At 37.5% G+C, this 25,603-nt stretch overlaps 2 protein-coding genes across 3 annotated transcripts in view; one reads left to right on the top strand and one right to left on the bottom strand.

Annotated features, from left to right (window-relative positions):
* Positions 1-579: 579 nt before the first annotated feature.
* LOC121388948 lies at positions 580-2,858 on the bottom strand. Its single transcript, XM_041520497.1, has 3 exons — positions 2,690-2,858; positions 1,695-1,839; positions 580-946 (listed from the first exon to the last, which is right to left on the bottom strand). Exons 1-3 carry the CDS (start codon positions 2,856-2,858, stop codon positions 580-582), a joined length of 681 nt encoding a protein of 226 aa, XP_041376431.1.
* A 2,910-nt stretch (positions 2,859-5,768) lies between these two features.
* LOC121386806 (solute carrier family 22 member 3-like) overlaps positions 5,769-25,603 on the top strand; it is a 30,338-nt gene continuing 10,503 nt past the window's right edge. For both annotated transcript variants that reach the window (XM_041517821.1, XM_041517828.1), the window contains exons 1-5: positions 5,769-5,938; positions 10,774-10,961; positions 22,293-22,523; positions 22,830-23,032; positions 24,176-24,514. In XM_041517821.1, the coding sequence (XP_041373755.1) occupies positions 5,797-5,938; positions 10,774-10,961; positions 22,293-22,523; positions 22,830-23,032; positions 24,176-24,514 (1,103 nt within the window). In that variant the 5' untranslated portion in view covers positions 5,769-5,796. The remainder of the gene's footprint in view (positions 5,939-10,773; positions 10,962-22,292; positions 22,524-22,829; positions 23,033-24,175; positions 24,515-25,603) is intronic.

Here is a 25,603-nt window from a genome sequence, read left to right as displayed (position 1 = left end):
GTGTGTGTGTGTGTGATCGCTTTGGGAACCTTCCCTTCGGTTGCGCAATGTCCAGCTTTTGACCCGCGAACTTCCGCTAGGGAGCATCAGTCGGGATGAATGAGATGGGATTTTCTTCACATCGTGTGACTTGTACATCGATGGATTCTGTTGTCTTTTCTGGGGGTTTTGGTGGCGTGCTAGATGCTGAAACCCTCGGCTTGTATACCTTCATGTTGGTGCCGTTAACCTTCGACTTCAAGACCTTAGAACTGTCTGTCTGTCTGACTTTGTACAGGCCTTGACCGACACTCTTTGTTACGATGTACGGTCCATTCCACGGATCCACGCTGTTGCCACCCTTCCGGTCTGCACGTCTGGGATTCCATACCAGGACGAGGTCTCCTTGCGTAAATGAGGTCTTCCTTGAATGACGTTTCTGGTAGTCGCACTGTTGGCGGTCCTGTGCCGTGGTGATATTGTCCGAGGCTGTTGGGTAAACAATATCCTGAACGTGACTAATCATCTTGAGGCGAGCTTGCAGAGACGTTGATTCATAATCTTCAGCGGGTTCCTCCATCTCTTCGTCTTGGGTGTCACCTACAATGTCCACGGGGAGGACTGCTTTCGACCATACATCAGATAGAAGGCACTAAACCCTGTAGACTTGTGACGACTTGTGTTGAAGGCGAACAGGACGCCAGGTAAAGCCTTCGACCACTCTTCATTCCTTCCTTCTAGCACCTTCAGTAGAGATGTCTGAATGGTCCTGTTGTTTCTCTCTACAAGTCCATTCGCCTGGGGATAATAGGCACTGGTGATCCTTTGCTGTTCACCAGTTAGTGCATGCAGTTCTTCTGAGACCTTGTTGACGAACTCTCTGCCTTGGTCATTAATATGGACTCTAGGTACACCATGTCGACATATAGTCTCTAGATGAAGACTGCAACGCTCTTCGCCGTTTTTTCTGCAGAGGTTTCGCTTCAATCCACTTAGTGAAGTAATCGACCATGACCACCATACAGTTGTAGCTGTCGGGTGTCGTTTGTAGAGAGCAGATGTCAATTCCAACTTGCTTCCATGGCATTCCCGGAATCGGAACTGAAGTCATGTGTGGTGCTGTCTTCTGGAATCTAGTACTCGCCCGCTGGCATCTATCGCAACTCGACACATGGGTCTTAACATCATTCTTGACACCAGGCCACCAAAACCTGCAACCAAATGCAGTTACTGTTTACCTGAGATTTAATTCTTTCTTCTTATGTACATAACATAGCACACATTTGTTGAAAAACGAAAATTATATTGAAAATTTATCAACCGTCCGTTTACGATTACATAAACTGGGCTCGTCAACTGGCTGTTTTTACTATATTTTCGATGCATATTACTATGGTTCTATATGTAAATATTATTCTGATACCCAATTGTACCTCATTAGTGAGAATGAGTGGGTAGCGCTCATGCGGGGTGGTGTCGATAAATCGTACGCGGCTTTAACTGGGTATCTTTTCACAAATAAAAGCTCTTCATAAAAGCTTTCTTATCCGCTAAGAGACCATAACGCTCTCTTTGCAGTGCATTAACTATCTGCAAAAAGAGCGTTATGGTCTCTTAGTAGTGGATAAGAGAGTTGTGAAAGTATGCCCTGGTCGCTAACATGTAGGCGTACTTATGGCAACATACATTGAATAAAACAATAGATTGATATGTACCTCTCCAATATTTTGATGAGAGTCTTATCTCTTCCGTTGTGTCCGCCAATAGCCTGTGCTTCAGTTGAAGTGTTGCACCCTTCGTAGCACATCGTCACTATTCTTTGCCGTTCCTTCTCGTCTAGCACAACTCGTAAGTCACGAACTGAAAGTTGAAGCAATTGTGTAAACATTAAACTGGTCAAGAATACTCTTATAGACCATGTACAATTAGGGTGGCGGTCACTTGCCCTCCCGATCATTTGCTCGTTAGGTCTTTAGCCCCTCCGGTCTTATTCTTAAGTGTCAACAAGCAGAGTTTAAAACAGCAACATTAGATATTCTGTAGAATGACCCAAATCCTCTACTACTATACATATTTCTGTAAAGGAACAAAAAAAACCTGTTTAAATTCATAACTATTATAGACTCTGCTATTAAGAAAGGTTAATTGTTTTTCTCCATTATTGTACATGAATTATAATTGATAATTATTCCATATTGATCACGTTGTATGTTATTTATGTATGTATTTGCTTGTATTATATATATTGTATTTTCCGGTACCACCGTGGGTGGTAAAATGGAAATAAACAGCGAACAAATTATGAAATAAGCTGGCAAATTATCAAACAGTCGAACACGTACAAACGAAACTCCGGCCAATATAACCTGTGCATTGAGGAAAAGCTCGCCATCCTACAAACAAAAGACAAAAACAATCTCAACAAAAGGACTGAGCTCATCTCAAAATGCCGTCACACCAGTAAGCTCAAACCACGCAACCGCACTACACAAAAATAAAAACCCTGCAATCTTTTCACCAGTGTCAGCTATCTGAAGATCGTCGAAGGGCGTGAAACTCGGAGTAATAGCGTAGGACAAAAGTGCAATATATATATATATATATATATATATATATATATATATATATACACACACACACACACACACACACACACACACACACACACACACTTATGTTGAAATATAAATATACAGCGGCTAACACATACCTTGTTTGGAGTCATTTCTCGTTGTCTTATGCAGGTAGAATAGCTCCGAATTTACAGTCTTGTAGTTTCCAGCCTTCTGTCGGAAGTTCGCCTTTTTACCCCGATCTCCAGTGCACCAATCTGGGTACTGTTTGGTGTGTAAGAACGTCCGTATTTCGTCGAAATCCATGGTTTGAAGCAGTGGAACGGGAACGGGAAACTCTATTAACGTGCCCCTATCCACGAAGGTTCAGGCACGCCCACTACGGATTTAGCCTATGACTTCGCCATTGACCAACTCCGGAGCAGGAGGGGGGGGGGGGGGGGGGGGGGGGAGAGGGGAATTAGGTTTGAGGTGGGCGGAATTTGGAATCAAGCCAGTTAGTAGAGTCCAGCGAGATCGCGGACCAAATAGCAGACACCAAGTGAGGCCTAGCTGTGATTGGCTGAATTTCGATTCCTTGGGAAACTTGTCAAAAGTCTAAGTCTGCATATTGAAGTCCAGCGAAAGCGCGGACCAAATCGTAGCACCAAGTGGGGCCAAGCTGTGATTGGCTGAATTTCGATTCCTTGGTGAAGCCTGACAAAACCTACGTCTACCGAGAATAACTGCATCCAAAAGCATGTCTGGACACTAAAATTAAACCCAAAAATAGTTAAGACTGCTCGGTCGAAAAGTTTTTAAGGTGATTTTGAGCAATTGAACGGGCGCCAAAGTAAAATGCTTCGGACTATTTATAAAAAAAATAAACATAAGAATTTTGAACAACCATCGCAAAATTTTAAAGCCCAACTAGCCCAAAAAGGAGGTTGTTACCTGTCCTAGTTAAGGTTGGCGCAGCAGGACTTATGGCGAGTTGATGGTCTCTCCAGGCTTGAAGTGGGGGAGAGTTGCAGCAAGCAGCTCGAGGTTTCTTTTGGTGGCTCCCTTGTAGATACCCCGGAGTACGATCTTTAAGATGCGTTGGATTGTAGCGTTGGGCATCTCTCGGGTCAGGTAGCCTTGCCTGTAGAGACCGTCCTGGTAAGCAATCACACATAGGTCGTCGCTGAATTCATCGTCGCCGTATTCGATTTGATATTTCCCTTGTCCGGTGGGGAGTGTACGCCAGTGCTGGTCTGACCAAGGTCCCGTCAGGTGAGTGGTGTCCAAGAAGTCACCGATGACCGCCCCCCCGGTACTTGGCTGGTAATTGGTTGCAGACGAGCGACCACTTAGAGGAGTCTGATGGTTCCGGTTCCGGTTCGGACGCCGACGAAACCTTTCTCCTCTTAAGTTCTGGTCGCCCAGTCGCTGAGGCAACAACAACAGTCGGAGGTGCTGGTGGGCTGGCAGGGGGCTCAGTGATGATCACGTGTCCCGTGTCCATGTCCAACGGTGGGTCGACAGGAGGGATCGCCACTGTCAGTTGAGCTGACAGCTTTGGTCCCCCCTGGTCCGCTCCTGGCGAGTATTTGGGTCGAGTCGCTGCGGGCTGTCGTGCAGAATGATCCGCCCCCGGTGGTTTAGCCAACGGGTTTGGGCCACCCTGGGTCGCTCCTGCTGGTCTCGTCCGCTGCTTCGAAACAGGAGGGACTGCCCCTGGCGGTTGAGCCGCCAAGTTAGCCTCTGACATCGCCAGCGACCACCTCCGGCGAAGCAGTGGAAAGAGACATTTCGCTTATACGGTATATATAACATATTGGCAAGTTTACTCACCTCGATCTACCTACTCCAAATCAGAGAACTTCCGTTTGCCCCTTACATAGATTAAAACAGTATGCAGTTTAATAGCACGACCATTAATTTAGAGAACGGGATTATCCTCTAATAGGACCAACTCGTCCCGCCCTCGAACATCGCATGAATGTAAGTTCCGGTGAGAAGATTAGGATGTGTTGATTGCAATGAGCTCACACACAAGCAAGTATATGATAGTGTTTGAGGGTGTCCTACCAGGCTACCTGATCAACTATTAAGTATAATGCTAAAAGAAGAATAGTTTATTTAAGTGTCAAGCGTATATGAAATAAAGCGCATGTTTACACAATAAATGAAAACACACAGGCATTATTACTGACTTATGAGCCACAGTTAAAACTGTACATACAAATGGTAATAATAAGACATATACATATATGAACATTCACCATACGTAAGCAATACGTATTCAATTAGGCCATATATATAGTTATTTGATTCCCTCGTTTACGGAATTTTCTGTGATATAAATAAACATAATTGTAGCTCATGCCACACTATAGCATAAACCAAAGCGCTTGCATCCACATTTGCATTCATAAACAAACATTTCAAAAAAAAAATTTAGTTTTGATATTTAAATTTTGTTTTAGTTATTATTGTTTTGTTTTTTGTTTTTTTTAGTCTTTAAATTAGAGAATATTGGACATGTCTGTCAATCGTCAATCTGCTACTATATATACTAGTATATAGTACTATATATATATATATATATATATATATATATATATATATATATATATATTTCAACGACACTGATTAATAATCTGCACGAAATTTTAATTTATTCACTTGCCATTAATGTTACTGTAGTATAGAATTATATCAATAACAAATAATATTCATAATATATCACATGCTCTATATTACATCTTACACATGGAGATAAATCGTTCTGCATTAATATACTAGGGGGAGTGATTTGAGCCTGTGGAGTGATTTGAGCCTGCAAGGGGGTGTGATTTGAGCCTGAGGGGAGTGATTTGAGCCTGAGGGGAGTGATTTGAGCCTGAGGGGAGTGATTTGAGCCTGTGGAGTGATTTGAGCCTGCAAGGGGGGAGTGATTTGAGCCTGGGGAGTGATTTGAGCCTCCTACACCGGCATGAAATCACTGCGACATGGCTACGGCGTTATGCGCACACCAAGGCTTGCGGCTCTGCGATTCGTGGAGCCGATCAAAAATCGTAGCCCGCAAGGGCATTGTGCGGCCAGCTTTTGTGCCGGAAACATTTAGATGTATACCAAAACTGACAGATCATACTGTATGAATATTTATAGGTCATGCTATTGTCCATAGAAACCATCTAATTTACAATCACTCACGCAGACGAATGTGCATACAGAGTGATAGCATACAGCATAAGCACTGTTTGTTTGGAGTCTCACTATGGAGTCTGTAGAAAATGTGGATGTGGACGAGGTATGGAAGACACTGGGCAGGTTCGGACGATACCAGTTGGGGCAGCTAGTCATACTGATTATAGCGGGAATTCCTATGGCTTTCCACATCGTATCCGTCGTCTTCATAGGTTAGTGAATCTATCAAACATACGGTATGTTTTAAATCCGATTTGTAGTTTCGTGTTGATAAAAAGAGGCCTGTCGGTATCGAGAGCTCCGCTATTCATTTTTGTTTTGTCACTAATGGGTGATATTTCGCCGTGACATTCAAATTTCCAATAGTAAATTTCAATTAAAATTTGTGAATTTCTTTTTTTTTATTATTTTATTTTTTTATTCGAAACTTCCAAAATATCTCATTATTAGCTTTTGGAGACTACCCCAGGGAATAAAATTTCTAAACACTAGAAGAAGACAGATTTGTAAATTTGCAATTAAAATTTTTAAAAATTAAAAAAAAAAAAATTCCATGACTATCTCTTTATTAGCCTATGAAAATGAATAAACTGATTTTTAGAACCAGACAGTTAAAACTAGGAGAAGATGGACTTTTAATTTTTCAATCTCAAATTTATATTTAAATGTTTAAACTTTAATTAAAATTCAAAATTTAATACACATCTTAGGAAACATTGTGGAGTAAATTTGTGGAGATTGTCCCAGATTATTGTACCAAGTTTCAGAATCAAAACTGTAAGAGAATATACTTTTAAATTCTCAATGAAAAATTTGTATTTAAATATTTAAAATTTAATACAAAATCAAAACGTCATTTATATATATGTCGGTCCCGTTTTTACCCGTGGTGTATCCCATAGTTAGACCACGGGCGTGTCTAACCTACATTTTAGCGATTGCTGAACAAAACATAATGTGTATAAATATAACAACCTTTCCAGATACAATTTAAAAATAGAAAGAAAAGAGGGAAAAACCTTATAAAAAGGGCGTTCTGGACAAACATCACTATCAAATAGTATACATGGTTTACAGAAAATGCTTTATACTTTATATAAATATAAGGGGCGGGACGTAGCTCACTGGTAAAGCGCTGGCTTAAAGCACGGTCTGCCTGGGATCGGGCTCCGTTGGTGGGCCAACTGGTAAAGCGCTTGCTTGATGCACGGTCTGCCCGGGATCGGGCTCCGTTGGTGGGCCCACTGGTAAAGCGCTCGCTTGATGCAGGTCTGCCCGGGATCGGGCTCCGTTGGTGGGCCCACTGGTAAAGCGCTCGCTTGATGCACGGTCAGCCCGGGATCGGGCTCCGTTGGTGGGCCCACTGGTAAAGCGCTCGCTTGATGCACGGTCTGCCCGGGATCGGGCTCCGTTGGTGGGCCCACTGGTAAAGCGCTCGCTTGATGCACGGTCTGCCCGGGATCGGGCTCCGTTGGTGGGCCCACTGGTAAAGCGCGCTCGCTTGATGCACGGTCTGCCCGGGATCGGGCTCCGTTGGTGGGCCCACTGGTAAAGCGCTCGCTTGATGCACGGTCTGCCCGGGATCGGGCTCCGTTGGTGGGCCAACTGGTAAAGCGCTCGCTTGATGCAGGTCTACCCGGGATCGTGCTCCGTTGGTGGGCCCACTGGTAAAGCGCTCGCTTGATGCACGGTCTGCCCGGGATCGGGCTCCGTTGGTGGGCCCACTGGGCTAGTTCTCGTTTCAGGCAGTGCAGCACGACTGGTACATCAAAGGCCGTGATATGTGCTATCCTATGTATGGGATGGTGCATATAAAAAATATCTTGCTACTAATGGGAAAATGTATCGGGTTTCCTCTCTAAGACTGTCAAAATTACCAAATGTTTGACATCCAATAGCCGATGATTAATAAATCAATGTGCTCTAGTGGTGTCGTTAAACAAAACAAACTTCTTGGAGGGAGCAGGGGTGACATGTCCCCCAACGTTTGGGAGTGGGGGACCAACGAGCAAATGTCCCCACCCCCCATTTTTACGATGGAAAACATCTACCGAAAACAAGTTTATTTTATTAGACAAAATGCCATTGTGTTACGTTAAAAACTAATATCATTGGTAAGATTTTCATAAGACAACCACGATTATGAGTAGTAGAGTAGTATTGAGTAGTAGAGTAGTATTGAGTAGTAGAGTAGTATTGAGTAGTAGAGTAGTATTATCCAGCCAGAAATTAGTTAAATGTTAATTTTCACTAGATTACAATGTACATTATCGCGACCCGAATGCACTAAAGACATGTTTGTTCTGGGCGGACGGCGGTTGCTCAACGAATATATATATATTATTACTACTCAAAAGAATTTAAGGGTCAGACGATATTTTCGACATTATTTTCTGAATGTCAATTATATTAGCTAGACCATAATATCACGCATGGTATTGGTCCATTTTGACGAACGTGGGTCTAAGCAACCCATAAATGAATTAAAATCCACTGTCATTGACACTGTCGACTAGTTCTAATGGCGAAAACATGCTTACATTTGCACGTAAATTAGGGCGAAAGCGAAAGGTCTGCTAAGTGCCCATAACTTGCTTTTTCACAAAGCGCAGGCTTTGCACGTGTATTCCATGTTCCCAATGCTGAATTTCCGTATAATTGGAGCTTGCGTTCGTGTACGGTGCACACTCCAAATTCGATAATGGTACGACTTCAACTGACTATCGAAGATCGAGGAAGGGCTATTGCTTGGCTTCAGGATGGCAATACGCAAAGAAATGTTGCTCTGAAACTTGGTGTCAGTCAGAGTGTCGTTGGCCGACTGTGGCAACGGTACCAAGCAACGAATTCTGTTCGAAATCGTCCACGTTCGGGAAGACCCCGAAGCACTACAAATAGAGAGGACCGCTACATCACCAATAAGACTCTACGTCAACGCACAACCACTGCACGCCGATTACGTGACAATCTGCGGACTGCGACTGGGACTCGATTGTCTGATCAAACCATACGCAATCGTCTGAGAGCCAATAATCTACGCTGCCGTCGCCAGGCTGTTCGACCACCACTCCTACCACGTCACAGAACGGCCAGATGTCACTGGTGCACGCTTCATCTGCGGTGGCAACGTGTTCAGTGGGGTCGAGTGATGTTCACTGATGAGTCCAGGTTTAGTCTCCAGTTCAACGGCGGTCGGGTTCGTATCTACAGATGTCCTGGGGAGCGCTTCGCTGACGTTAACGTTAGACAACGTCACCGGTTCGGTGGTGGCAGCGTTATGGTGTGGGGCGGCATCTCTATCCACCACAGGACCCCCCTCTATGTGGTGGATGGCAATCTGAATGGAATCCGCTATCTGAATGAGATTATCCGGCCGTTGGTTCTCCCAGGCCTTCAGCAGATTGGCGGCGGGGCAGTTCTGCAGGATGACAATGCCAAACCCCACCGCACCAGGGTGGTAACGGACTTTCTCAGACAACAAGGTATCGCCAGGATGGATTGGCCAGCATATTCGCCTGACTTGGCCCCAATAGAGCACGCCTGGGACGAATTAGGCAGGAGAGTTTGGGATAACCATGCCCCTCCGGCCAACCTTCATGATCTGGGTCAACTTCTTATGGCAGAGTGGCAGGCCATTCCCCAAGAGTTCTTCAGAAGTCTGATCAACAGCATGAGGCAACGATGTGTCGAGTGTATTCGCGCCAGGGGTGGATTCACACTATTAAACGAATGTTCTAATGTGTAAAATCCATGTTTGACAACCTTCAACTTTGACAGCATGTCATGTGACTTTCTTGTATACAGTGACGATTATTTGTGTTTTTTTGTAAATATGGAACAATAAATAAAAATTTTGGTGTAGTTTAAATCATCAATCTAATACACTCTGAAACTTATTTGGTTATAAATTTTTGACCCTTAAATTCTTTTGAGTAGTTATATATATATATATTTGCTATAAACGCCCCACATACACACTCAAAACAAACTTTACCTTTAACCTGGGTTTTTTTTTTTAATTTAATAATAAGAAGAAAAGAAGAAGAATTTACAAAATATATCTCCGTTTGTTTGTGTACACTCCTCCAAAGAATCATAGTACCAAGATTTAGAACTATCCGATCACCACTCTAGGAAATGATAGACTGTCAAATGTTCAATTTGTGTACACTCCTCCAAAGAATCATAGTACCAAGATTTAGAACTATCCGATCACAACTCTAGGAAATGATAGACTGTCAAATGTTCAATTTGTGTACACTCCTCCAAAGAATCATAGTACCAAGATTTAGAACTATCCGATCACAACTCTAGGAAATGATAGACTGTCAAATGTTCAATTTGAATTTTAAAACATTAACGTTTATTTTGTTTAAAGACACCACTAAAGCACATTGATTTTTGTAATTCGGACATATAGTCTTAGAGAGGAAACCCGCTACATTTCTCCATTAGTAGCAAGGGATATTGTATATGCACCATCCCGCATTTCGGATAACACATAGCACGGCCTTTGATATATCAGTCATAGTGCACTGCCTGGAACGAGAAATAGCCCAGTGGACCCACCGACGGGGATTTTTTTTTAAATGCTAATAAAAATTTTAACATTCCAAAATATTTCTTCATTAGTTTGTGGAGTCTGCCCTATAGGATCATTGTACCAAAGTTCAGAAGTATCTGATCAAAATTCTACAATATGACTTCAAACGAAACGTTTAGAGACGGGCGACGGACTGACGGACGGGCGGACGCCAGACACATCTGTTTTAGAAAAGATCCGTTAATGAACGTCATAGCGTAGCTAAAACCCTACAGCATTTATGATTTTCTTGCATTCGAGCAACATATGATAAAGATTATAGGTTTTTCCATTAGAAGGAGAATGTCATACGAAGTTTATGGAACGAGCTTGGTCTTCATTTTATATCCGTAGTTTTAAAATATGTGCTGTAGTATGATTAAATAACTATTATTTCATTAATCATCACAGTTCTAAAAATAATAGTTGAAATATGTAAAAATAAATTTCTTATAATACTTTCAGGAAAACACATAGACCACGTATGTAGTTTTTCGCCGGAAGCAGACGGCAACCACAATGCATCTGTAGTGTTGGAATCGTGTAAGATCCAAATCGTAGCAAATACTTCGAATGGTACGGATGTGACAGAGTACGCATGCTCAAACGGATATAATTACACTGGTGACAGATACTCATCATTCGTGACCGAGGTACAGTCATTTATAAATTTTAAAGAATCAATTATATAAATATTTATAAATATTAAAAATGATTTTAATTTTTAGGACTATGCACCTAAGCTAGTGTCATATTCATAGAAAAAGACGTCAAAATAGCTAATGTTGCTTTTAATACTTATCAGTATCTAATGTATTTACATACATATGACAACCCACACAAACCCCAGCATACTTGCACCAATCCCTCATTCAAACTGTAGGAACAATAACAATTAATATTTCCCGCAACAATTGATTATGGAGTAATCGAGTTTATTAATCGATCATCACATCGTTCTAGGCCAACCGATCAACTTCCGATTATAATCGATCATAGGAGCATCACTAGTTTGGGGGTGATGGAAGAGGTGAGATACATGGGGTGTGTATGTACATCTATAGGACAAACTTAAACATCTGTGAAACGTTTACTGACCACCTCACTGATTATCTTGGCTTCAAATGTATTATCTCTGCTATACGTCGACGATTATGTCCATAAAATACAAATATTCTGTAATCTATGATAAAATGTAAACATACTATTCACTGCAGACCTCCTAGTATAGACTGCACTAGACTAGATTAGATTAAACTACACTAGACTCGTTGATTGTGATGTGATGTTAATTGTTTCAAGCATACATATTTTGATTATCTAAAGTGTACTAGTATTAAAGGGACATTCCTGAGTTTGCTGCATTGTAAGATGTTTCCGAGAAATAAAATATTTCTACGACTAAACTTACATATTAAATTTTAAAAAATGGTTTGGAATATCAGTGTTTGTATATTCAATGTGTTTCTGGTCGTCTTAATATTTGTAAGAAGCCCAAACTAGATTTTGTCTTCAAATAATTTCCTACGTATAAAAAAATATATTTTAGGAAATAAAATGAAATTTAACCTAGTGCAAATAGTAGAACGATCAGAAACACGTTTAATATGCAGCCATTAATATTTTATGCAGAAAAATATATTTGATATATAATTACAATCGTTAAAAAGTCTCTGTTAGGTGATAACATCTTAAAAATTGCAGCAAATTCAGGAATGTCCCTTTAATTTGAACGATAAAATCGTTATCCCAGATCAAGACCGTATATCTGTTTAATGCAGAGTCCAAATTTTAGTTTCATTCTTCACGATAAGAGTACACGTTTAACAGCAGCAACAACAACAACACAATAATAATAATAATAATAATAATAATAATAATAATAATAATAAACAAAATAAAAAACCCAACAAGAACAAGTAAACAACCAAGCAACACTTCATGTATCCACCAGCTGATATTAAGCATAACAATTGAAATATGTCTGTGAGAAACAAACGTCTGGTTTCTATATCGATAGGAAGGAAATGTTTTATTTAACGACGGACTCAACACATTTTATTTACGGTTATATGGCGTCGGACATATGGTTAACAACTGGTGGAACAAAGGCCGTGGTATAAACACACATTTAATTTTTTTGTAAAAAAATATACATTTTGTTGCATACATACATATTTATATATAAAATAATATACTGTAAACCGTATTAATATTGCGACGTGTTTTGTTCGCGAATGTATACCGTAGCGCATGTTCACGCTTCTGTTGTTAACTGTTAACACCCTTTGGTAGATAAAACAATAAACGATTAGTCGCCATCGATTGAAGTTACATAAAAGAATTATCGATTAGTCGCCATCAAGGAGAGCTCATGTATATTCTTTATTATCCAAAGCCATCCTGGCTATAGGCGCGACATAAACATCAATATTATTATCATAGTAACAGTTGTGCATATATACATAGTGTGATATTTAACAATCAAAATTACATGAATAGAGTATATAAAATGTCAATAGGAGGGTAAACATAATATATTAATTTTTAATGAACATTTCCCTTCTTAGAAAAGCCTTGTATAAATATTTTCCAAGATTGTTTAAAGTTTTTATATTTTCCGAGTTCAATAGTTTGATTAACTTAAACACGGAAGGTCTGACGTAGAAGTATTTCTTTATGTAATTTATTCTTAGATCATGGTAAAAAGGGCAACTCAGAATAAAATGGAATTCGTCTTCAATTGTTTCATTATCACATAGTGTACATAATCTGTTTTCTCTTGGGGTATTTTGGCGTCTCCCGACTTCAATACAAAGGCAATGGTCAGATAATCGTATTTTGGTAATCAGTTTGCTGTATACAAATTCAAGGCGTTTTTTTTTAGATAGTTCTTGACATTATGAGTAGGATTTAGATGTTGATATAAGAATCCTTTAGATGACGAATCAATTATTCTGTTACAATCCTGGATGAAGTGATCCTCTAAACGTTGTTTAACTGTGAATAAGAAAGAAGTTTTATTTTCGACCTGTTGGCTATCCCATATGTGAGGAAGGCCTACTTCTAGTAGAATATTTTTCACAGAATTTGCCCAATTAAATCTAGGGAGATTGATATCATCTAATAATAATTCGTAGCAGCTCTTTAAAATACAGTTGTTAGTATTTAATATTTTCAGCCAATATTTAATAATTCTGAATTTTCGAGAAGTGGTTAAAGGAAAGCGACCAAGTTCTGCGAATACCATCATATTAGTACATTTTTTACTTACACCAAGTATTCTTTTGCAGAAATCGATGTGTACCTTTTCAATATCTGTAGCGCTATGGTATCCCCAAATCTCGCAGCAATAGCTTAATATGCTGCTAACATAAGTATCAAACAAATATAACTTAGTTTCTACATTAAGGTTACAATCATTAAATTTTCTCAGCAAACCAAATAAAGCTTTGCGACCTTGATTAGCAATGCATTTTTGTGTCTCAACAAACTTTCCATTGAATTTTAATACCAATCCCAGATAATTGAATTCATTTACTATTTCCAATTCGTTATCCCCTAGATACCACTTTTCATTATCTCGTATAATACCTCCGTTACGAAATATAAGAACCTTGGTCTTATCGGTATTAATACATAAATTCCACTTATAACAATATATATTTAGACAATTTAACATTTCTTGCAAGCCTTCTATACTTTCTGAAAAAATAACTGTGTCATCAGCATACATTAGCAATAATAAGTTCAAATATTTCAATTCGTAAGAGTTATTGCAGTGGTTTAACAGGTCAAGTTCAATATCGTTGACAAAAAGAGAAAAGAGCATAGGCGATAGTGCGTCTCCCTGCATTAAACCCACACTAGTTGAAAAAGAATCAGAGAAGGACCCGTGGTGTTTAACACATGATTTAACATCATTATACATTGATCTAATTATAGTTAATAGTTTTCCTGTGACACCGTATCCGATTAGTTTATACCAAAGACTATTTCTATTAATACTATCAAAGGCCTTTTTGTAATCAATGAAACAACAATATAAACGTTTTTTATGCGCTAAAGTGGATGATAGCAGACTATGTATGGAAAAAATTGCATCACAAGTTCCATAGCCAGGCTTAAATCCGAACTGGGCATCAGATATAATATTGTGATTACTGCTCCATTGTAGAAGTCTATTGTTAATAAGAGAAGTAAATATTTTGGATATAACACTTAATAAAGTTATACCTCTATAGTTGCCTACATCGTTAGGGTCGTTCTTTTTGTATAAGGGTAGGATGATCCCGTTTGACCAAGAATTGGGGAAATAACCACAATCAATAATGCTATTGAATAGCTTGCTTAAAACTGGTAATAAAATGTCTTTAAATTCTATGAAATATTCAGTTAACAGAAGATCATGGCCAGGGGTTTTGTCTCGTTTAAGATTTGAAATAACATGTTCAATCTCAGCAGGTGTTATTATTTTATCCAATTCTTCAAAAACACTTTCATTATGGGTATTAACTGAGGTATCGTCAAATTCATCTATCATTTGGGTAATATTAACCTGTTCAACATGATCGGTGTTTGTTAAATTTTTTAAAATGTATAAAAAAATCGTTGATTGTTAATGACGTATTAACTTGCTTACGTTTGTTCTTAAAACGCTTGAAGAATTGCTTTGGGTTATGTTTTTTCAAATAATGCAACAGGTTACCTTCCTGATATAAATACATTCGTTTTGCTTTACCTATATGCTGTTTATATGTTTTCTTTTTTACAGCTAAATTATACCTGTTCTCGAATGAAGAATGCTTGTTAAACAAATATAGAGCCTCCTTGTAACTGCGATATAACTCACGGCACTTATCATCAAACCATGGTTTGTCACGGACTGATTTTAGACAATGACCTCCAACAGTTTTACATTTAACAGTGTGGGAACAGTATTGTTTGGTCGAGTCATTTATCAGATGAGTTAAATCAGTAACTGATTTATCAATACTTTCTTTGGTGGGACAAATATTTTGAAAGAGAATCTGTAATTGTTCGGACTTTCCGCTTAAACTGTTTAAAATATCAACCTTGCATTCCTCATTCCAGATAGTTAAAGTCATATATAAAGGATTACCTTTATTAACTACAACTTTGTTAAAAAAATTTCAATGAGCAAACAACCTCGATCAAACAGGGCGCGTGGTCAGAAAACATATTAAAATCGCACACTGTAAAGTCGCTAACGATATGAAGTATGTCGTTGGAGCATATAGCGTAGTCAATACAGCTTGATCCATTTCTATGATAAAAAGTAAAACGACCAATATTATCACCAGGTGATCTGCCATTCACAATACGGATACCAGTAGCTTTACACAAGCGTAACAAGTTACGACCCAAGTTATTTACAGTTTTGTCTTGAGACACTCTTGGCGTTGAACACTCGTCAGAGACATAGTCAAACAGTTCACCGATGTTACGCAACACTTGATCATCAAGCCGATCCAGTGGGATATAATCCGGTTCCGCTCCAGTGCGCGCGTTAAAGTCACCTATACACAATACCTCGCCCTGGGTTTGAAAGTTCAAAATGTCATTGTATATCATATCAAAAATGTCACAGTCATATTTAACATAAAACACATTATTTTCCGGAGGTATGTACACACATAAAATAAATACGTGAAATTTATTTACAAACAGGGATTTGTCAAGTTTAACCCAGATGTATAGGATGTGCCTGTTGAATGAATCTTTTTGTGAATTTTATTCTGAATAAAATATTTCAAAACAAAACAAATTAGTCGCAGTGTATGTTAGCTTGTTCAATAAACATGTTATTTTTGCATGATTTGAGTTTCATTTCTGAAACGATAGTACTGATATACATGAAATAAATACAAACTGTTTATCAAATGCGCTTGGAAATTTGTTGTTGCAACATGTATTGCTATCTGCAGAAAAGGTGATCCTAAAATCGAAGGCCACATTTTTGTTTCTGATCAGTGTTAGTTAGCAGTTATTAACTTATTTGTGTTACCTTTTGTAAAATGAATATTGTAATACAACTTTCAGTAAATTGAATTATGACTGTATTTTGTTTGTGTTTTCCTTTATGGTTTACTAGAAAATCGAGACATCACTTTAAGCACACTTCAAACTGGACAATAATGCGTTGCGTATTAATGTCACGACATAAGGTTGGACGCGAACGACGCGAAATTTATGGGAGAGACTAAATCGTAGGCACTGAAAGTCGTCAGCCAGTGAGCGTCTACTGAATATTCATGATCAAACGGTTGATCGACATCGAGATTTTACGACATCGAGTGATGTTCTGGTGTATACATATATAAATTATTCCAACTGTAGATATTAATGTAACAAGTATTTAATAATATACAGTGTGCTTAATAAATTGTGTAATTGAATGTTACGTAGCGTATATCAATGTCGTTGTTTGTTGTTTTCCTGCTCTTCTTCTGTGGGATAATCCCGCCGATATTTTGATGAATTTTACACCAGTGGTTACGGTTATCTAAACGTCAAAATTGTAATGCACGTCTGTACTTAATTTCATAAACAAATAAACAAACAACAACAACAAAAATCATTCAACAACTACAGAATGTATAATTTAAAATAATTACTGTATAAATGAGTACAGGTCAAACCGATTACAAAAAAAATGTTGTCCACTACTGTTAATTATAATTATTTAATTATTTGTAATAACAATTGTCCTAAATAAAAATAATAACAACAACAACACAACAGTAGTTACGGTAGGTTTTTGGAAAATTATAAATTTAAGATTTCAGTAGGTTGGATTATAAATACATTATCTCACTACCAAGTACACATGAAGTCATCCACTGATGTAGTTAACAAATTACACACTTCTTGGCTAATGTCTATTTCCTCAAAGTAAAAGTCTACTTTTGTAGACACAAAATTAATCAATTATCTAAGTGATTAGAGTAGATTTCTGTTTCTTTATTTTTTTAAATATGATTTTTATTAAATAGATTTGAATAAAGTACCACTGAAGGTTCATTTACCTTTAATATACATATACATACATGTATACATACATGTATACATACATACATACATACATACATACATACATACATACATACATACATACATACACACACAGTAACAGTGTGAGTGTGTGTGTGTGTAACCGGCCTCGGTGGCGCAGTGGTTAAGCCATCGGACTACAGGCTGGTAGGTACAGGGTTCGCAACCCCGTACCGGCTCTAGCCCATAGCAAGTTCTTAAGGACTCAATGCATAGGTGTACTACACCTTCTTCTCTCTCCCTAACCACTAACCAACTAACAACTAACCCACTGTCCTGGACAGACAGCCCAGATAACTGAGGTGTGTGCCCAAGACAGTGTGCTTGAACCTTAATTGGATATAAGCACGGAAATAAGCTGAAATAAATGTGTGCGTGTGTGAAATACATATGTATAAGTAAACACTTCTTCTTCTTTTTTTAATGACACCACTAGAGCACATTGATTCATTGGATGTCAAATATTTGGTAATTCTGACATAGTCTTAGAGAGGAAACCCACTGTATTTTTTCATTAGTAGCAGGTAATCTTTTATATGCACCATACCACGGCTTTTGATATACATGTACCAGTGGTGGTGCACTGGCTGTAATAAGAAATAGCACAATGGTCCAATAAAAATGGATCGATCCTAGACCGACCATGCTTTACCAGTGGGCTACGTCCGGCCCCTCCAATTTATGTAGACACTGAAAATTAAATATGAATATGAATTATTCATCAACTATCTAACTGATCAGGGTAGATTTCCATTTTATTACATATGTGCATTTACATTTCCATTAAAATTATATTATTATTTTTTAAGTGGATGTGAATAACCTTACTGTATGTTTACTACCGATGTCAGTGGTAGTTTTCAGTAAAACAGACATGTAACATTTCAAAAGGGTGGATTTTATGATACTTACATGTATCTACTGAGGGTACATGGATATCATCCACCGAAGGTAGTTTTCCTTCAATATGTTATATTACATTACACATATGTTGGCTAATGTATATTTCAGCTACGTAAACACCGTTTAATGTAGACATGACAATTCAGTATGAATGTGATGGCTTAATCTATTATTTAACTGATCAAGGTAGATTTTCTTTTCATGTGTGAAAGTTTGATTTTTTTTTTGATTTTTTTTTGTAACAAGATGTCAATAATCTTACTGCATATTTACTATCCATGTCAGGAGTTGTTTTCAGAAAAGATGACTCTTAAAATTTCAAAAGCGTGGATTTTACCATACTTAACTACCGAAGGTATATGGACATCATCCACCGAGGGTAGTTTTCCTTTAATATGTTATATTACATTACACATGTGTTGGCTAATGTATATTTCATCTACGTAAACACCGTTTAATGTAGACATGACAATTCAATATGAATATGATGGCTTAATCTATTATTTAACTGACCAGGGTAAATTATCTTTTCATATCTTTTTTTAATTTAAATAAATAGATATGAATAACCTTACTGCATATTTACTATATATGTCAGAAGTAGTTTTCAGAAAAGGAGATCCTTAACATTTCAAAAGGGTGGATTTTACAGTATGGTACCTAACTACTGAGGATACATGGATATCATCCACCAAGGGTACTTTTCCTTTAATATGGTACATTACATTACATATATGTTGGTTAATGTATATTTGAGCTGAGTAAACACTTTCTAATGTAGACATGACAATTTAATATGAATATGATGGCTTAATCGATTATCTAACTGATTAGGGTGGATTTTCTTTTCATATAAAATTTTTAATTTTAATTTAATTTAATTTTTATTATTATTATTTTTTAATAAATAGATATGAATAACCTTACTGCATATTTACTATGTCAGGAGTAGTTTTCAGAAAAGGAGATTCTTAACATTTCAAAAGGGTTGATTTTACTGTACCTAACTACCGAAGGTACATGGATATCCACTGAGGATACTTTTCCTTTAACATGGTATATTACATTACATATATGTTGGCTAATGTATATTTCAGCCAAGTAAACACCTTCTAATGTAGACATGACAATTAAATATGTATATCATGGATTAATCCATTATCTAAATGATCAGAGTACATTTCCAAATTAAAAGAAATTATTATTATTATTATTATTATTTAAAAATATATGTGAATAACCTTATGGTACATGTATGTTTACTGTCAGTGCTAGGGATAGTTCTAGGAAAATGAAACACTTAAGATTTGAGTAGGGTGGATTTTACAGTACCCAACTACCGAGGGTACATTATCGTCCACCAAGGGTACTTTTCCCAAAAGATGTTATATTAATTTACATATTTGTTAACTAATGTATATTTCAGCTAAGTAAACACCTTATGTAGACACTATATGTGATAGATTAATCCATTATCAAAATGATCAGTGTAGATGTCTAAATTGTATGTAATGTTTTTATTTTGTAATCAAATATATGTGAATAACCAACCTTACAGTATGTTTACTATCTATGCTAGTAGTGGAGCAACTTAGCTGATCAATTGTGCACTTTTCTGTGAAAGCATGAACATTGGCAAATGGTTAGATTAACCCAATACAAGGATATTTAGTCCAGGGCCCACTGGAAATTGCACCCTGTATGGCTGCCATCTTGAAATCCAAGATGGCCACCATTGTGGACCTGTTTTGTTTAATATCTCCTAAACTAATACACATATCGAGAGAGTTGAAATGCCTATACCCACATGTTAGGGGACTAGGAATCCAGTGGTGACAGAAGTGTTTGCAAATTGTGGCTGCCATATTGAAATCTGTATATATATTCATGTTTACATATCTGATACAGACGTTAACCCCCCCACCCCAAAAAAAAAAAAAAAAAAAAAAAAAAATACACCCACCCAAACTATGCGATATATTATATTATTCACGTATTATTAATATTGTGTCACGTTTACAAACGATTAACTTTACAGCGTTGTTTGTAGTCCGATACATCTGTCATAAACTCAGTGTTACTCAGTTGCCGAGTTGACGGCAGGTGTATGGGACTACGTAAGTACGTCAAAACATCGGAAGTACAGATTAGAAGAAAAAAAACACATTGAAAAACGCATTTGTATTACTTAATATTTTATTAAATGCTCGTTACAATAACACAGCTCTATATTTGACATAATTTACTAGGGAATTAGGCCTATTCGTTCATATTTATGTTTATTTCCCGCGGAAACATATCAGACTAGTTTATGACATGGGGCGTGGCTTACGAAAAAGGGCGTAGCTTAAAATCGCATTTCGCGAGATGTTACATCCTGGTGGCTACGATTAAGTATTTCCCGAAATTTATACGCACGCATTGTTTTCGCGGTGTACAGTAATGTGCACACTGTGGGGAATGGTATGTAGCATCGGGTTACAATCGATAAAATTCTATAGTAAATGGGTAATGCATGCATAGCAATAATATAAAATAATAACATATGTCATGTATCAATGCTGTCTGTTCTATGCGTGGTAGCAGTTTTCAAAATATTTACACAATTTAATTAGCTGTTTTGAATTGTCGCTGAACAGTAGTTGCGTTAATTTAAATGTTGGTTTATTGTAATAAAAAGGTTTAATATATTTATCTCTTATGTTACTGAAGAAAGGACACACTAGAACAAAGTAATATTCTATTATTCCTGTCAATATTGTGTATCTGCCCGTTTCTATAAAGAGATTATGGGAAGATAATCTATATTTACTCAAAATATGTTTGTATTTCAAAGCAATAGGTTTCTGCAGATAAGGTTGTAAGCAATAATTATTAACAACGAATTTGTATAACAGACATTTTGGAGAATTGTTGAATACAGCATACATAGACTGGATAAATTGATCAGTCATTCTCTGTTTGAATAGTGATATAAATGTATTGCGATTTTCTACATTTTGATTATACCATATGTGACCAAAACCATTTGTGAGATGCAGGTCTCTTATTTGACTAACCCAGTTAACAGAAAGTGATTTTCTTATGCACTCGTCATATAGGGTATTATAACACTCTTTCAAAATACAGTTATTTGTATTCAAAAAATTTATCCAATATTTAACCATACGGATGTTCCTACTTATATACAAAGGTGATTTACCTAATTCAAAATAGACCATCATATTAGTAGTGCTCCTTTTCACGCCTAAAATACGTTTACAGAATTGTAAATGTAGGATCTCGTGACTATTTGCTTTGTTAAAACCCCAAACTTCACAGCCATAAATTAAAATACTACTAACATATGTATCAAACAGTGATAGTAATGTTTCTGCATTTAAGAAATAGTTACTAGTTTTACCAAGTAGAGCAGCCATAGCTTTTCTACTTTGGTTGCATATTACCTTCTGAGTGGTATTAAAATTCAGGCGCACCTTCGGAAAACAATACTGTATCATCGGCATACATCAGTAGACAAAGATGAAGCATATTTAACTGGTATAGTCGGTCGGTGGAATTTAACAGTGCCGTTTCTAGATCGTTAACAAATAAAGAAAACAAGAATGGCGAAAGAGCTTCTCCTTGAATTAGACCGGATTTGTACCACAAGGATTCAGATATATTTCCCTGATATTTCACACATGATTTTATCTGACCATATATTGATTTTACAACATTTACAAGCTTACTATTTAATCCTAATTTATAAATGTTTAGCCACAATGCCTTATGCAGTGTGCTCTAGTGGTGTCTATAAACAAAACAAACTTTATCTCCCATAAGAGAAATGTTCAAGCACGCATGTCGTTGACACAACCTCTGACTTCGCCAGAAAGTTTTGTTCATGACCGGAGGGGGGGGGGGGGGGGGGGGGGGGGGGGTGTGTGTGTGTGTGTGAATACAGCTGCAAACCACTCAATAAAGTTGGGTCGTTAAACAAACATTCCATTCTTCTTTTTTCTCAGTGGGATCTCGTTTGCGAGAGAGACGCACTGGGCAAACTCTCGCAAACTCTCGTCATGGTGGGCATGTTTCTCGGAGCCTCTTTCCTGCCGATAGTCGCTGATCGCTTCGGCAGAAAACGACTTCACGTCGGCTCCCACTCCCTGTTGTTGGTCGTCACCGTTGCGATGGCTTTCGTTCCCAGTTTTATTGGATTTGCCATCTTAAGAGTGTTTGTGGGGATTTTTCAGGAGGTTTGTATAGTTAGTAAAGTGAACAAACGTGTAGCTACCCAAATTTGTTGACCTATGCTCTAAACGTTTTGCTTAATAATAAATAAAATAAATAAATAAATTAATTAATCAGTAAATCAATAAATCAACAATTATAATATATATATATATATATATATATATATATATATATTATATATATATATATATATATATATATATATATATATATATATATATATATATATAATTATAATGAACACAAAATATCAAAATAAAATATTTGTAGACAATAATGTTTTAGCTTGTCTTCATTTTCTTTTTCAGGGTTACTTAATACCTCTGTTCATCATTATGCTGGAACTGTTTCCTGCACAACAAAAAGAGGTCATAGGCTTTTTGTTTAACCTCCTGTGGGGGATATCCATCCTCCTCGTGACTCCCATAGCCTACTGCATGCAAAACTACAGCTGGCGCAGCATACAGCTTGTCCTGGCAATATCTACCGCCTTCAGCATTATCGAATTCTTGTATGTCATAGCATTTACTGTCTTTAGCAGTTAAGAATTCTTGTATGTCATAGCATTTACTGTCTTTAGCAGTTAAGAATTCTTGTATGTCATAGCATTTACTGTCTTTAGCAGTTAAGAAGGGTTTGGAGTCGGTATCTGGATTAAAAATTCCATGCCCCGACTGGGATCCGAACTCAGTACCTACCAGCCTGTAGACCGATGGCCTGCCACGACGCCACCGAGGCCGGTGATGATGAGATAGAATTCTACATCGGAATTGTCTTTTATACAAACATACCTTTTTCATTGCTTCTAGTAAAGCAATATACAAGTCATGTTTGTTTTTGTTTTCTTTTAGAACAAAGAATAGGATTTTATAAATATGATATTAATATGTCAGGCGTGTGAAGGAATTGTAGAGGGTGGTGGATGCGGGTCTAGACTGTGGTGAGTGAAGTTTATAATGGGGTGCGATCTACAAATATTGACTCGGAAAATGTATTGGAACAAAAAACCCTTCCCTTCACATGCGTCTGTATGTATGTGAAATAATGCTAAGTCTACAATCTAGTATAGGTGCACTATATAGTGATTGATTCCATGAATCTGTCTAGTGCCTCATCTAAAGGAGGACAGCCACTCCCGAGCAGATCCTTTACTGGACAATGCATCTTTGTTGAAATGTCACAAAGAGAACTTCCACTCCCAGACCATTTTACTAAATCAAAAGTAGCACCGAAGAGAGCTCATTGGAATACATGTATCTGTGATGGCATGCACTCTTGAATCACTGTTAAAAACAGTAATAAAATCATATGGCAGTCCTCCGTCAGACGAAGTAGCAAGGATGTATGTATGTGTGTGTGTATATATAATAATGGAGACATACTTGACAGTGATTCATGGGAACAAACATATCGTGAAGTATTCTCTTGACTCTGTCTTGTGCAAAAATATGATTTTGAAAATGGTAATGCTTTTGCGTTCATATTTCCCTAACATGGGCTGTTTTTTCTTGCCACAACAAATGCAGTATATTTTCATGTTCCTCTCACATTATGATAAATACAGTTCTCTTCTGGGTTATCCCACATAAAAGGCATATATCTGTAAATTGAATAAAACAAGTGTTCATTTCCCGCAAAATATCTTGTTTTCTAGCATTCTAGATGAATCTGTTCGCTGGCTGGTTGCGAACAAAAGGACAAAGGAAGCTATCAAGATAGTCAAGAAAGCTTGCAAAATGAACCACAAAGATTTCGACAGTGTATGGCAGACCATATTAGAGAGATCTAACGCCATGACGGCATTTAACCAAACCAAAGAAAAGGAAAGGACAACATTACTGAACGAACCAGACCTGTCTTCTACAATTGACAGATCGTCAGTATCCACAGTAGAGGACGGAAAACTGGCTGATGGGGCAATAAAATTATCTTTCTTAGATCTTCTGAAAAACCGAACATTGCGTTCCATGACTTTGATAGTTACCTACGCATGGTAAGGAATCTGCGCATAGCTTTACTGAGTTGAGCGCTCATAATAATGTCTTGTTTCTTTCTTAAATCGTGTTGCTCCCACAATGGACAGTCCTTAAAGGGACATTCCTGAGTTTTAGGCGATTGTAAGATGAAAGAAATGTTTTATTTAACGACGCACTCAACAAATTTTATTTACGGTTATATGGCGTTAGACATATATGGTTAATGACCATACAGATTTTGAGAGGAAACCCGCTGTCGCCACTTCATGGGCTACTCTTTCCGATTAGCAGCAAGGGATATTTTATTTGCGCTTCCCACAGGCAGGATAGCACAAACCATGGCCTTTGTTGAACCAGTTATGGATCACTGGTCGGTGCAAGTGGTTTACACCTACCCATTGAGCCTTGCGAAGCACTCACTCAGAGTTTGGAGTCGGTATCTGGATTAAAAATCCCATGCCTCGACTGGGATTCGAACCCAGTACCTACTAGCCTGTAGACCGATGGCCTAACCACGACGCCACCGAGGCCGGTTTGTTAAGATGATGTCAGTCAACAAAGACTTTTTAATAACTGTAATCACATGTTAAATATTTGTTTTTAAATAAAATATTAATGACTATATATTAGACGTGTTTGTGATCATCCTAACGGTTGTACTAGGTCAAGGTTGATTTTATTCCCTAATATATATATATTCGTACGTACGAAATTATTGGGATACCAAATCCTGTTTGGGCTATTTATAAATATTATGACGACCAGAAACACATCGAATGTACAAACACTGATATTCTAAACACGAAAATATATTTAATATGTACGTTTTATCGTAGAAATATTGTATTAGTCGGAAACATCTTACAATGCAGAAAACTCAGGAATGTCCCTTTAATGATAACTGTTTTATTGTGTATTTATACGCATATTGTAGCGTTTTGGAATGATGGAGTCCATATATTTATTTATAGTCAAACTTAATTTCAGCACAAATATTACAAATATGTTTTAATTGTCCAATTATTTAGTATATCACCCATAATATAGCACCCATTTGTCTATATAGTATGGTCCTTCAAACAAATACACGAATTAATTAACACACG

This window comes from Gigantopelta aegis, chromosome 2, assembly GCF_016097555.1.
Source record: "Gigantopelta aegis isolate Gae_Host chromosome 2, Gae_host_genome, whole genome shotgun sequence".
In the NCBI taxonomy this organism is placed as follows: Eukaryota; Metazoa; Mollusca; class Gastropoda; order Neomphalida; family Peltospiridae; genus Gigantopelta; species Gigantopelta aegis.
The sequence above is the reverse complement of the archived record's forward strand: the minus strand, read 5'-3'. Positions and strand labels throughout refer to the sequence as shown.